The 14,920-nt window shown below is 41.8% G+C and overlaps 2 protein-coding genes across 6 annotated transcripts in view; both read right to left on the reverse strand.

The window, feature by feature from the left end:
• snx14 (sorting nexin 14) overlaps positions 1-2,338 on the reverse strand; it is a 23,229-nt gene extending 20,891 nt beyond the window's left edge. For 2 of the 4 annotated variants that reach the window (XM_010771235.1, XM_010771236.1), the window contains exons 1-3: positions 1,990-2,334; positions 1,644-1,827; positions 1,400-1,520 (exon numbers count right to left, since the gene is read on the reverse strand). In XM_010771235.1, coding sequence (XP_010769537.1) covers positions 1,400-1,520; positions 1,644-1,807 — 285 coding nt within the window. In that variant the 5' untranslated portion in view covers positions 1,808-1,827; positions 1,990-2,334. Of the gene's footprint in view, positions 1-1,399; positions 1,521-1,643; positions 1,828-1,989 lie in introns of all 4 variants that reach the window. The other 2 variants (XM_010771234.1, XM_010771237.1) reach the window with 2 other exon arrangements.
• An 838-nt stretch (positions 2,339-3,176) lies between these two features.
• LOC104945541 (heterogeneous nuclear ribonucleoprotein Q) lies at positions 3,177-11,979 on the reverse strand. 2 transcript variants are annotated; one of them, XM_010771232.1, is made up of 12 exons: positions 11,841-11,979; positions 9,913-10,072; positions 8,831-8,949; positions 8,252-8,359; positions 7,886-7,999; positions 7,406-7,582; positions 7,123-7,258; positions 6,510-6,715; positions 6,234-6,383; positions 5,997-6,118; positions 5,306-5,631; positions 3,177-4,689 (listed from the first exon to the last, which is right to left on the reverse strand). In XM_010771232.1, the coding sequence occupies exons 2-12, from the start codon at positions 10,058-10,060 to the stop codon at positions 4,661-4,663; spliced, it is 1,635 nt and encodes a 544-aa protein (XP_010769534.1). In that variant the 5' UTR covers positions 10,061-10,072; positions 11,841-11,979; the 3' UTR covers positions 3,177-4,660. The 2 variants fall into 2 exon arrangements, with proteins under 2 accessions (XP_010769534.1, XP_010769535.1); XM_010771233.1 differs by lacking the exon at positions 9,913-10,072 and having other exon boundaries at positions 11,841-11,978.
• Between the last annotated feature and the right edge of the window lie 2,941 nt (positions 11,980-14,920).

Raw genomic sequence — 14,920 nt, forward strand, 5'->3', positions numbered from 1 at the left:
GCGCATCTGGGCAGCGTTGGGTCTGGCCACCGGGTGCGCATGATCGTAGCCGGGGTGGGGTCGGTGTTGAGGACCCCGCGCTAGGCTGGCGCGGGGTGTGCCTTACTGGTAGCAGAATGAATCACCGATACGCGAGCGAACGTGAAGCGACTGCTCGCTGCAAAAACGTCGCGATACCTGAGCAACAACATGAATGGTTCTTCGGTTTTCGTGTTTCGTAAAGTCTGGAAACGCGGAAGTCACGCCTGCAACATCTCCTGATAGAGACTGCCACACACGGCTCGTTTGGGCGCTCTCCTGGCGCGCTCCCTGTTCAACGACACGACTGAAGTGGCCACGAGGGGCACAGCTCCCAACACCATCGTGAAGTTTGCTGACGACACGCCGCATCGGCCTGGATCACCGATGGCGACGAGACGTGCGTAGAGCGCAGGGGAGGTCACACAAACGGTGGACATCTTAGTGCCATGGATATTACAATCTCTTCATCTCAACGTCATAAAACCAAGGAGCTTATAGTGGATTACAGGAAGCAGCAGAGAGAGGGACACGCCCCCCATCACCATCAATGGGATACGTGGAGAGTCAGAGCTTCAGGTTCTCGTCCACAGATCACTGGAGACGTGAGAGCGACCCTGAGCGAGGCACTCAGAGAGCGCGAGGCACCAGAGAGAGGAAGAGAAGTGGGCTGAGGAGTTGCAGAGCGGTGGACTCCAGGGATACTCTGAAACTTACTACAGGTGGCACATAGAGTTTCCTGAACCGCTGCATGTCCACGGCATGGTACGGCAGCTGCACCGTCCCTCAATCGTAAGGCTTTTACAGAGGGTGTGAAAACTGCACAGCACATCACCAGGCGGAGCTGCCAATCCATGGAGGACCTCATACTCCCCAGAGGCTCAGGCAAAGGAAATCCCTCAGGATTATAAAAGACCCCCATCACCACCAGCCACAAACTTGCTGTCTGCTGCTGTCTGACAGGCGGTACCGCAGTCATTCCGGACTAAAACCACCAGACTCAGGGACCGTTTCATCCCACAGGCTATACAACTATTAAACACCTGAACTTTTGAAATAACATCCATATCATTCATCTGGCTGCAATTTACAAATCATTTATCTGATATATCATATTCCAATCACTTGTAGACTCTTATTGCACTATTTCACTCTTTTACTTTACATACTTGCACAATTTTTTCTGTTTTTCTGTTTTATTGTGTTGCACTGTTGGAGGAGGCTGTGACCTAAGATGTTCATCGTCATAACTACACTCTATGTAATGTACGTATGACTAATACAAGCATTGAACCTTGAACACTGAGTCACAAATACATTGACATTTTATTTTGTCTGTATCATACAAACTCTTTTCAGTCTTTCTTGCTTCATCAAGTACCTTGTTTTTTGGTTTGATGGAGACTAAGATGTTGGGAAGCAGAGACTCAGGGCCCGTAGAGCAGTAAAAAGTGACGACTCCAGCCAGGAAGGACCAAAACACCATCATAATGTGAATATATCTGTGAAAACATTAGAAACATACAGCCTTAGCAATAAATAAACAGGGAAATGTGTTAGGGATGTCATAGCCATAAAGAGTAACATTGGGTAATTACTAGCCAGCCTGCTGTTCAGATACTGACCTGTTTAAAAGCACAGTGGACAGCAGCAGGACCAGCAGCAGAAAGCAGAACACTGGATACTGTCGGCCCAGCTCTCTGAACCGGTCCAGCTTCACCCTGCGTCTTATTCTCTGCAGAAAAACCCTGATGCATCCCATTTTAGTCGCTTTGTGGAGTATTTTCATATGACGCCTAATGCTTAACGCTGAAAAAAAAGAAATACATGGTGGAGCGGCTATCTAAATAAGGGCGTGCTGCTGCGTCACGTGACAGCATCACATTAAAAACATATCATTTGGTGCGGTTTCCTCATGTAAGGCTACACACTAAGCAAGTTATAGTCATGAAATGTATCGACTGTACTTACTGTAAGGGTACGGTGGATGTTAAGGGCCATTTTTCACTGAAGTCCAGCAGCGACACCATGATGAATTTATAGAATAAATGCGCATGTTTCTCGTTTACTATCAGCATAGGAGAGACGATGACGGTGCCGTACACAGCTGTTAGCCACCGCAGGATTAGAGATAATAACTCAGCATCCTCTGTGTTGACCATGGATGTATGGTGTTGACGGTCCTATAACTCCTGTTTGGATAATGGCTGCGGTGCTCTAGCTGTCATTTCTGACCATTGAGGGGCAACATTGGCTGCCCGCTGACTGGAGACTTGTGATGTCACCTCCGCTGTGAGCAGCCTGTAACATGCTGGCTAAGGTTACTGTAGTTTACAGAAGGGGGAAAACAAGTAGGCTTCGTCAGCTTACATCGCACTACCTCAAATAACAGGACGTAAAACACGAATAGGAGAAACAGTTCGCAAGACTAAGCCGAGGCGGCACTGGCTTTTCTTTTATTAGCACAGAGCTCTTGAAATAGCCTAATTACAGCGAAAATGTTCATTCAGTATTTAAAAATAGTATAAACACGGTGACTGTTAAACATTGCGCAGAACCATTACGTCATGGCCTGCTAGCTATTCTCATGTGCTAGTACGGCCAAATAAATGTACAAATGAGCCTTCAGTAAATAAATGAAGAGAAACATCAGGTTGCTCCAAACCAATATAACGGTTAAAAGGTCAACATTGCATTATATGGGGCAACCATAAGTAAACAATTGTCTATTGGAATAAAGACGCAATAACTTACCCTCATTACCTTTGGGTTGCCAGTTCCTGAATTAAATATTTTTACTGCAGTATCTTTGAAATGTCCGGCCATTTGAGGAGATATTGGTAGCAATTATAGACTTCAGTATAGCGATAAGCTATCTAGTTTTACCACTTCTATGGCTTAACGTTTAAAAAAATTAAATGGAACGGAGTCACAGAAATGCCTGCTCCGAAGTCTAGTGAAAGATATGCATTTTTTTTTTATAAACTAAGCACACTTATCGCATTTATTTCATATCCCAAGGTAAGACATTTAAATCACTGATTAAATACAAATGCGCAGTTTAAAAAGACAGACATGTTGACAAACTGAATCAAAGGCTAGATAATAGCAGAGCATTTTCACCACATGAAGATTTTATCCAAAGACTAAGACACAGATAGAAATCAAAAACTTTATTACAAAAATAAGTTACACTCACCTCCATTTTACAGTATAAAACAATTTATTTGCAGGAATGCAAAAAACGTTGTTGGCCACCAACAATAGTTTAAAACTGCTAACATCTTTTTTTCAAAAGGTGGTTGTTATGATTTTATTGAGGGAGTTAACTGTATAGAAAACTGGGATTGAAGAGCAGTTTCCTTTTTGCTATACCCGGGAAATAGAAATCCTTCACTGCAGTATCCCTTCTACCACTATGTGACTATGATCCCTCACCAAGTCATAACAGCTCACTTTAGGCACACATGCTCAGTGGCTGGGCAATATGGCAATTCAGTCATCTAACAAGAATAACTAGAAAAATCTTTTACAAAGTTGCCGTCTTGGGATCTGGGAAGGGATCATTCATGAGTAACATGATATTTACAGATGAAGGATTGGATTAGGTTGATTAACATAATTCTAAGTTTGAAAATGAATTGATATCAATATAAAAACAAACCCACTGGAATAAAACAGTGGCACAAAAGGGACACTGCAGGGCTTTATTTTTGTTTTTTATTTTTTTAATCAAAGGCAGTTGGATGCCTGTGATGTTGAAGCCTTTACAAAAGTAACATTTTATCCGAAAAACTATACAACCAGTAACTACATACTCTGAAGAAGCAAGGCAGCTAATTCAGTTCAAAATAGGATAAAAGCAGGGCTTGTTCAGACTCATCATATGAGATAGTTTTGCATGCCCAGTTTGACTGTTTGCAGTGTCAGAGCTGCAGCTAAAATGACTATATTACATTAAGTACATTGTTTTTTGCGCTACAGCTCTTGTGCATATTTTGTATGAAAACGAGCCCTGCTTTCATCAATATAGTTTCCCTATTTACAGTACAGGCTGGGTAGTTTAGTCCTCTGTACTGAGGTAGTCAACCAACCCTTTAAAGACAAGTTCTGAAAAGAACCACTTTCCTGGAATGCCTGACTTATCCATGCCAGGTGGGTACACCCTAAAAACCTGCAAATGTTCTCTGTCAAACATCCAGATCAAACGATTAAGAACATGGATATTCCGACAATAAAAATTGCGATTAGCACAAAAATATACAATAGCATCAAGCTCCTTTGAGCCACTTCAAACCTTAGAACTTAAAAGTGCAATTTCTTCAATAATTATTTAAAAATGGCATGTTTGGGGACAGGGAAGGGGTAGATTGTAAGGGCAATACATAGAGCCCTGTAAATCAGGGCTGCGTTAGGGGGCTCGGGGCAAAGAGGCTGTGGCGAGTATTTAGAATCCTCCGGTCATCTTTTTAAGGTGGCAGTTTCATAAACAAGTTTAAAAAAACAAAACAGGGGAGGGGAGATGCTTCTTCTGTAAGGCTGGAATATCATTGGACCTTTTTGTCTTGCTCTTTTTTGTTTCAACATCCATTGCAGCTTACGGTGTAACACCACACATCAAGTCAGTATCCACTGTGACAGGTCAGGACCGCCCTCGGCCCCGTTTCCCTGCTGGACCAATGAGAGGAAAGTTCAAATGAGTACATTGTTTTGAAAAGAAAAGCCAGACGTTCATGTTGCACACATTCCCACAGATTAAAGCAATTTCACAACATTTAGTCTTTTGCAACTGGGGTGGGACGTAGCTGGCCTACTTAAGAGTAAAGTATATTGTGAATGACCTCTGTCTACTGGCAAGAAACTGACTGGCTGCTCTGAAAGATGACACCGGTCAGGGATTAGTGATGATGCCAATAGGCAGGTGTAAATTCAGTTGACGTGGACAATTATAGTTACTTAAACATCATTAAAGACGATCTAGACAATAAATATCCTCACCTTATTTCCCTCTACAGCTGCTTTTATTTGCTTATCTGCTACATCTATGACATCCTTGTCATTCCTCTTAACTGGCTGTTTTGATATCTGACCCAGACCCAAGAAAAGAGACCATAAAGACAAAGACTGAGCTCACTTAAAGTAAACCTAAGCAAATGGCAAGTTGCTTTCCACTACTGTGCAGTAATTATCTAGCATAGCAAACATCAAGCTTCATTAGTAACTGCAGTGTGACTAATTGGATTCAACCTACTTTCAAACTAACATCACACAGAAAAGATAAATTTACCTCTGCTTGTTGCAGGGCCTCCTCGCTGAGAGAAGCCCATACGGCCCCTAGGTGTGACGGCACCGCGGCCCCTGGTCTGACTGGCACTGCCACGGACTGCTCCCCTCGCTCCTCGTACTCTGCCAGACCCCTGGAAGTCATCATAGCCGTAGTACGGGTCGTCGTAGCCACCCCGGTAGTTGTGGTAGTCGTATCCATAGTAATCGTAATAATCTTCATAGCCGTAATAGTCAGGAGGGTAGGAATAACCTCCCCGCCCGCCTCGGCCTCTGCCCCTCGTGGGTGGTGGCATGTGGGGAGGCCCGTAATAATAGTATTCGTCATACCTGAAAAATAATACGAACTCAATGTTAACGGGACATCTTGCTTGATATATATATAAAAAAAAATAGATTTGTTAACTGCATGGAATTAACATCTCTGGTTTGAGTTGCATCGTTTCCTCTAAATCTTTTGCAGACCAAGGGAGGTCTAAATAATGAATTAACCATGTTTAGTGTCCAGTCAGATCTTAGCGGTAAACCATCACAGTAACCTAAGTCACTCCAGCATACAGTAGTAATGATGTCATCATTTGGACACAAACAGGACGTGTTATATTTGTAGACTTGATGTATATTAGTAGAAAAACTTGATTTGTTAGATGCATGGCTTTAACATCTCTGGTTTGAGTTACATCGTTCCCTCTTACATTTGTGTTTTGGCGGCCTGTCTCTGGGCTTTGCGCTCTTTCCTCTTCTGGTCAGGGGGCTTGGCGAAGACAATCTCAATGCCCTCTCCCTCCAGGTCTTTGCCGTTAAGATCAGCCAAAGCCTATGAAAGTAATCAAGAAGATCAGATTATTTTGTTACTCAAATTACAAACTTATATTTAAGCTCATGTTAAGTATTGTATATTGGTGCAGTGACAACTTTTTATTCGTCAATACCTTCACAGCTCCATCTCTTTCCTCAAAGTGGATGAAGGCATAATCTTTCAATTTCTTCACCCGCTCCAGCTTGCCAAACTGACTGAAGGTTTTTTCAAGTATCTCCTCTGTCACCGTGCTCGCCAAGTTCCTCACAAACAGCACCTTGACCTATAGGTGGAAGAAAGGTTCTGTTTACATTGCAGAAAAGTGAACAAATACATCAGCAACAGAGAGCCAATAAGGAAACCAATCTGGCCACACAGACTACTAATGACCCCTGAACCTATACCTTACCTTGGCCATGACCTCTGGGTCTGGGTCTTCAATCGGGTCAGCCCACTCCACGGTGACCACGTTTCCCCAAACCTTCACTTTTCCGCTCATGAGGCGGCGACGGGCCTGAGCTGCCGTCTTGTGGTCTTCATACTCCAGGAAGCAGAAACCCCGATTCTTCTTCTTGTCGTCGGGCTGGTGGTACAATATGACATCATTTAGACCCTCTGTAGAGACAAGAACACGGGGAAAGAGAAAGGGAAAAAGTCAGCAGGAGGTTAACTGAATTTCCACAGAGATTAGTGGCCTATCAACAGACTAGTGACTTTTTAAAAAAGACTTTAAAGCTGCCTGATTTTCACAAGTAAATTATGAAAATAGTTGGCTATATATGCACACATACTCAGGGAGGCCAGCTCTTTTTGCAATTAATTAAGGGAGGTAAAAATAATGAATTAACCATGTTTAGTGTCCAGTCAGATCTTAGCGGTAAACCATCACAGTAACCTAAGTCACTCCAGCATACTGTAGTAATGATGTCATCATTTGGACACACAGGACTTGTTATAGTTGTTGAGTTGATGTTTACAGAATATTATACTGAAAAATAACTCAAAAGATAGTGCAGACTCACCTGTGACTTTTGCAAATTCTTCAACAATCTGCTCTTTTGTTTTACTCTTGGGGATGGAGCCAACAAACAGTCTATTATTGGCAACGGAGATGCACACACCGATGTGTTTACCGGGTCGGATTTCATTGTTGTTGCACTGTGGAAGTATAGAGGACATTGTTAGTAGAGAAGAAAAAGAATTACTCGGCTCACTTGTTGACTTAATTGTACTTTATGTATTTTAACTAACAATTCCACTAGAGCCTCTCCCTAATTGGTGATACCTGCAGGAGAGTTTACGTACCAATTTTACAGCTTGCTGTGCAGCTTCTTTAGTGCAGAAAGTGACAAAGGCGTAGCCCCTGTTCAGGCCACTGAGAGGATCCATCATTAGGCGCAAGTCCCAGATGGGGCCGGCTTTCTCAAACAGCGGAACCAACTCATCCTCGAACAGGTCTCTGGGGATTTTGCCTACAAATATCTGCCAGGTTGAGAGCAAAAAAAGATATGGTGCATTAGAACAACTCTAAAATATTAAAAGGTAGCAACAAGGGATATATCACATTTAGAAAAAGAAAGGTATCCAGTCAGGTCTTAGCGGTAATCTGTCAGTGTAACCGAGGTTACTACAGCACAAATAAGAATTTCATCATTTGGACACCAAATAAAACCTGAATGCACTTTGCCAGGAACTACAACAACCAACTCAACATTAAGTAAGTAAAGGGCATCCTTCTTGCATCTTTATGCTCAATGATGATACAAAAGGCGACATGTACTGTACCTCAGTACCAATGGTGGGCTGTGCCCCTGAGTGGGCAGACTCTGGTGGGGGACCTCCATACTTCCTCTGGCCGGTTGTCACATCAAGTGTGTAAGCAGTCCTCTCCAGCAAAGCCTAGATAAGAAAAACACCAAGAATTACAATACAGTTTACTCGACATTAACATGTAAAAATAACAATGGCAAGTTCTACAGTAGACTAGCAAATCGAAAGCATGCAAGATAAGAAACATGTTAATGTGTCTGATATTCAAACAGCTTCCTGGTTTTAAAACCAGGAAATATGTTTACACTCAAAAACATTGCATCACATATGTTTGTCCAAAGCATTAAATCCGATGCAACTGAATGCAAGATCAGTTCTTACTTTGATTTTGGATTCATCTGGTCCTTTATTGGTGTCTGACACTTTGGTCCCTTGTTTCTCTCTCTGTCTGTACGTCTTCATCACGCCACAAAGGAAGGCACTTTTGTTCTGAAGAGAAAAAAAGTATTATCAAACAATACCTATTTAAATAAAACATGTCAATATTGATTCTTGGATGAAAATAAAAATATTAAGTTGTTACACAAGACTGTTAAAACCGGTCTTGTAGATAAGACCATGGATTGCTATTGTGCAACCACAAATGTAACGTGCCATTATACATCACATTGGACTAGAACATTTTAATAATGGAATCAGAAATTAAAAAGGAAAAAAGAAAGGTATCCAATCAGGTCTTAGCGGTAATCTGTCAGTGTAACCGAGGTCACTACAGCACAAATAAGATTTTCATCATTTGGACACCAAATAAAACCTGAATGCACTTTGCCAGGAACTACAACAACCAACTCAACATTAAGTGCCATTGTACATCACACTGGACTAGAAAATGTTTATAATGGAATCAGAAATTAAAGGGTCAAGAAACCAAACAATACACCTACAACGGCAAATTCATACCTGAACATGTGAGAGGTCGCTGTCCTTAAATTGCAAAAGGACTTGCAGAGCACCTTCCTCGTTGAATTCTTTCAGAGCCTCAATCGCTCGATCATCTAAGTCACTGTGTGACACCAAACCTGGAGGGGGGAGACAAGACAGGGAGAATCAGCTTCCAACACTAAAGATTGAAGAAGTTCTCTTTAGTAACTTGTCAAGCACATAAATAACCATATTTACTAAAATAATCAAAGAGGAACATTTGCAAGCAGATCGTTTTGCATGAAACATATTTGATATGTCGTACTAGATACATGAGGATAATAATTATAATAAGTGAGGAGCTGGCAGGCCTAATCTAATAGCGCTGTAATAAGTCATCAGGATGCACTTTACTCTCCTACTAGCAAGTTTCTGCAGAACTAATCAGAACCGATGAGACAGTGCAACTTGATATGCCAGTGCCCTTCCATACTGGCAGGGAGTTTCTAATGAGCCAGTCTGCAGCCTCCTCTTTGGAGAGGCCGTCACCTGTCCCAGGCAGCCACACACCAGACAGCTGCTGCCATTGTCTCCATCGTGGCCCCGTCTGGCTGAAAAGGCCAGACCAGTACTTTTCTAGATCTGACCGACCAAACAAGTCCTAAAATGACCCCCAAACGTTGTCACTAGAGCTCAGCCCATACAAATTGTTAAATATCCGACCAAGGCAACAGATGCATAAGCAGGAATTGGCATTATACTTACACCAGTTCACCCCTATGCAATAATTGTATGCAATTAGGAGAAACTTCATTAAAATGAATGGAGACTGGACAGCCTCAACAAGGAAGAGGACAATACATGTGCCCTGACACCAGTGACCATGCAACCATGTTGGGGATGCAAATGCTGCAATCATTTACACATTTTCACATAAGTAATGTGTCATTTAATATTTTGTAGCACTGCAGTACCCATTTTGGTAGGAAACCACAAAAAGTTGCTTCATGATCCCAATTCCCCCACTCCAGAAGGTAATAAAATGACAGTACATGCAAGATATTGAAAAACATTAAAAAAATTGCACATTTGAATATGCAAGTATATTCATTTTGCCTTACCTGCTATGTAAATTTCATCTAGTTTTTCAGCAACTTTCTGTGGTAAACCAGCATCTAATAAAGTCTGGAAGTGCTCAGAATGGGTAACTGCAGCAGAGGTGTCCATTGGTTCTTCTGGACCATTTCCATTAATATGTTCTGTGGCCATGTCTCCAGAAATCTGTGTAAATGCAATGAGCCAAATTAATCCTGGGTCAAGGGCAATACTTGGGATGTGTTCAGGAGTGCAAAGTCTCAAAGAGAAATCATAAAATACAGAATAAATGGTTTGACCATTTATGATCATAGATACAGAGTGCATTTTGTATGAATAAGCAAAAAATCATCAATTAACATGTGATGCTATGTGAATAACAAGTTATCATGATTGTGTGGTCCTAAACAGTCTGAAGACTTAGCATCCTGACATAATACTTGCAGCTCTGAGCTTGCATGAGGTAGAAGCCTGGTACCTGTACATAGGCAGTTGACAGATTTTTGAACAATGCACTCAAGACAGACAATGCACACACCAAATTCCCAACAGAAATCGATTCAATTAACTATTGCAAAAATGTTAAAGTGTCAGGGTGTGTGTCCATGTGGCAGGTTTTTTTCCATCCCGTTTTTTTCTGGGTTAAAAAGTTTGCGCAATTGGTGCCAAGTTCACTTGCTAAGGCCTGATTCACAGCCCTCTTGGTCGCTGCTGCTGTAGACGCCTTGTCTGCTTTGGTCTCTAAATTACATGTTAACTTACCTTCTCACTGCTGACTTCAGCACAGGCTAGATAGCTGATACACGTGTTCCGTCAGACAGTGAGCCCCGGTTTCCGGTAGCTGACCAATGAGCAAGTATGCATCCTTTCGCATTTGGATTCGTGACACTTTAGCAGCACATATTGTGACAAAGGTTACAACTTCAATTGTCATGTAAATGACCCACCCAACTATTAGTTTGTACTGACAGGTCCTGAGGCATTAACTTGCAAACATCAAACTGCTCTCTGATCACATTACTATGTCCAGCAACGCTAAATTGAGAAAAACGTGGACGGCAAGCTTCTGTTTTGGCCTAACTTTTGGCTAATGTTAGCCTATACATATTATGCCATCGATATATTGTAGTGTCTGTTAATCAATCTCATATTGGTAAGCACGTGCTTTCACTATGGTTAAAAACATGTCTGCAACATTTAAAAGTATCTCCTAACCCCTCGTGCAAGAATACATATTGGATTTTGAATACGAGACGCTACCAGAGCAATAGGATCATTTTGAACCGATGATAATGATAACCTTAGATTAAGCGGTGAGGGACTGGCTCGCACACGTTGAGGCTAGCTAGCCAGCTAGCTAGCATGCTAGTTTGCAGAGCTAATATTAACGCATGCTAACTAGGGACCTTCATCGGGACAATAACATGATGCGCTATTATGGCTTTGCAATAAATACATCTGCATTTAGAACTACACGTGTGTAGGCAAGGAGCGTATAAGCGGGTACAGGAGCAACGCAGAATTGCATATTATTGCTAAAATAAATGGCTTTTATCAGCTAGCTGCTTGTAGCATACTACGACAATGAGCATGTCAAATCCATGATCTGTCAAAATAGGCTAGCTTAGGCTAGCATGCTAACTCGAACGGAATTTGAGTGAGGCCATTGTTACAACGTCCTCTGTCGGTACGGAATTAACCAATTCACAAAGTATGGTTTTTAAAATGCATTACATTCAACGCGGCCTTTAAAGCTAGAGGATTAGCCCGCTAGATGTGTGGTTTGTCAACGTGCCGCCATATAGGAAGAGTCCATTTTCAAAAAGCCGGTCTGGAGAACTCGTTCCCAACCACCACCAGTTTCCACATTGTTTGAAACAGCACTGCACGATTCAGACTTTTTAGCACTCATTTAAGCAACACTCAATAGACCAAATCGAAGCATTCGTCCTACCTGCCGCTGGATCACCAACGTGTGTGGTGTTGATTGTTTAGGAAGATAAATGTGATATTTAAAAGACAGAAAAAGTGTAAAACTCCCGGCACTGATCCGGCTTCAGTCATTCACTCTTGATGATGTAAAATGGCTGCCACGTTCACGCCTCGAGTTTTGTCTCATCGATGGGGTTTCTTGGACATCCCTGCACGGGCTTGCCTTGTATGCATTTTACAGAAGAGCAGCAGGTCATTCAAAGCATCCATCATAATTACTGACGAGGAGTAATTTTACTAAAACAGTAGCCGACCGTTGATGTGACCAATCGAGTGTTGGCTCACTAAACTGTTGAACGCTTTGTTAGAGAAACAAAACATTTAATTGAAATAAAACGGTAAACAATACCTAAGATAAACAAGGAAGTGTAACAACAAATTATTAATAATTGAGTCTACTAATAATCTATCAACACACATGAATAATTATAACAATATTTACATATCTCATACTCTTAGACAAAATGTTATAAAATGCCATTCCACAAATCTAAAATCTATATAAATCTAAAACTAGATAATGTATGTGGTAGCCTGCTCACACTTGTACTTTATGTCTTGGTACAGTAGGGTATTAGAGCAGTGCTTGAAGTAGGGAGGTAGATCCCACTTTCCACCACACTGTGTCACTCTTCTCATTGATTAACCCTCATCTGCTCCAGGAACAAAAGAAAAGGTCAGAGTATGTGTAAAGAAAACGATAAGATGATGTGTTTAGTACAACGTAAGGAACAATGATAAATAACATAAAACCCTAACCCTAACCCTAACATGTCACCCATTGAGCATGTTTGGGATGCTCTGGATCGGCGTATACGACAGCGTGTTCCAGTTCCTGCCAATATCCAGCAACTTCGCACAGCCATTGAAGAGGAGTGGAACAACATTCCACAGGCCACAATCAACAACCTGATCAACTCTATGCGAAGGAGATGGGTGACATGTTAGGGTTAGGGTTTAACCCTAGGGTTTTCGGACCCCCCCAGACCCCCCCAATAAAGCAAAACTGCACATTTCAGAGTGGCCTTTTATTGTGGCCAGCCTAAGGCACACCTGTGCAATAATCATGCTGTCTAATCAGCATCTTGATATGCCACACCTGTGAGGTGGGATGGATTATCTCGGCAAAGGAGAAGTGCTCACTATCACAGATTTTTTCAGATTCGTGAACAATATTTGAGAGAAATGGTTATTTTGTGTATATAGAAAATGTTTTAGATCTTTGAGTTCATCTCATGAAAAATGGGAGCAAAAACAATAGTGTTGCATTTATATTTTTGTTCAGTGTATATATGTCCAAACTCACATTGGTTTCTCATATATAGCATCTACATCTCTGTATAGCAGGGTTTCTCAAAGTGTGGGGCGCGCCCCACTGGTGGGGCGCAGGGATGTGATAGGTGGGTGGCAAACGGACGCGATGAACGGGAGATTTTTTTTTTTAAATACATTTTTTGGACTTCATTCCAGAATCGAACCTGGGTCCTCGTGGGCGGTAGTGGACTGTTACAGCCGGAGACTCGCAACGGCGGTGGACTTTCACAGCGCCGCTGCGCCGGAGCCGCCGGGTGTTTGCGGCGGCGGATGCGGTACCGGCGCAGTGAAAGTCCACGTCCCACCTATGCCAGAGCCAGCGGCCCACCGATGGCAACAGCCAACCAACGGCAGCGGCCCACCAGGAAAAGTCCCGAATCTCCCGATGGCCAATCCGAGCCTGCTCACACACATACAACTGAAACCAAAATAATTTACAGTAAAAATCTCTCATACACATGTGAAATGCTCTCACACACACACACACACACACAACAGCGTTGCAGTCAGGAAGAAAAGCAATTTTAACAGTGACACTTTTCGAAATCCCGTTTGTGTCCCCCCACTTTACAAATAGGCCTATGTTTATAATTATTTTTTAACGCAAGCCGTCATCGCCACGGAGGAGCACACAGCCTCTGTGAGCGAGCCAGACAGAGTAAAGAGAGAGAGAGAGAGCAAGAGAGCACACCTTTATCTATTTAATATAAAATAAAGTAAGAAATCATTCCAATGTGTACTTTAGGATAGTAAAAAAAAAAAAAAAGTTTAAAAGGGAAGTGATTAGTAAAATATGCATAAATAAAAAGAAAGAATGCTAACTGTAACATAAGATAAGAATAAACAAGTTTAAATGATTTGTTATTGGTTGTGATCATATTCTAAAGACGTTTGGATCATTGAAAAGTTTACAGCTCCCTTTCATATGAGTGTTGAGAGCTGTATCCATAAATTCCTTTTGTGCTCGAAGTGCACCAGATTCATGCATTTAACTTCAACATTTAAAAAAAAATCTACCCGGACCCCCCTGGAGAATGTGAGGTCCACCCCCAAATAAAGCAGATTAAAATAATTAAATTGCATACATTTTATTTTAGTAAACACTTAAAACGGGTCCCACAGACCCAAACAGCACACAAAGGTNAAGGTAAGCATATAATAATGTTAAAATGTGCTAAATATATACACTGCAAAAAACAAAAAAAAAGAGGAGTAAAAGTAGCTCACGACTTGTTTTATTTTTTTAAAGTAGCTCTCATCCTAAAAAAGGTTGGAAACCCCTGTTATAGAACGATACATTTGACAATTTTAAGCTTGGCCTACCATTTTATTGGAGCGATGGAAGGGGACCAGGTGGGGCTTGAAAAGGCCCACCTGTTCAAAGTGCGGAATGACAGAAAAAGTTTGAGAACCACTGCTGTATAGTATGTGTATTCACCAAGCGGCAAACTCTTGCGCAGAGATGGGAGGCCAATAAGGAAGTGCCTCAAACTGCAGTTCATCTACTGGCCAGTAGGAGCAGTCTGTAGAAGGGAGCAATTTCCATAGACCCCATGTTAAAATGACCAACTTTACAGCAGAAATAAACATGTTTACATCATGGTTCAATATTCTCTAGATTCCCCCTTCATGACTATGGATTGGTGAGTGAATTGTTTTATAACACAACCCCTTTAGTTATATTAGGTCTTAACTTTTTTGCATAAATTAGGGCGTGGTCTGCCAAGG

Source organism: Notothenia coriiceps, unplaced genomic scaffold (assembly GCF_000735185.1).
Source record: "Notothenia coriiceps isolate Sejong01 unplaced genomic scaffold, NC01 NC01_scaffold00009695, whole genome shotgun sequence".
Classification (NCBI taxonomy): domain Eukaryota; kingdom Metazoa; phylum Chordata; class Actinopteri; order Perciformes; family Nototheniidae; genus Notothenia; species Notothenia coriiceps.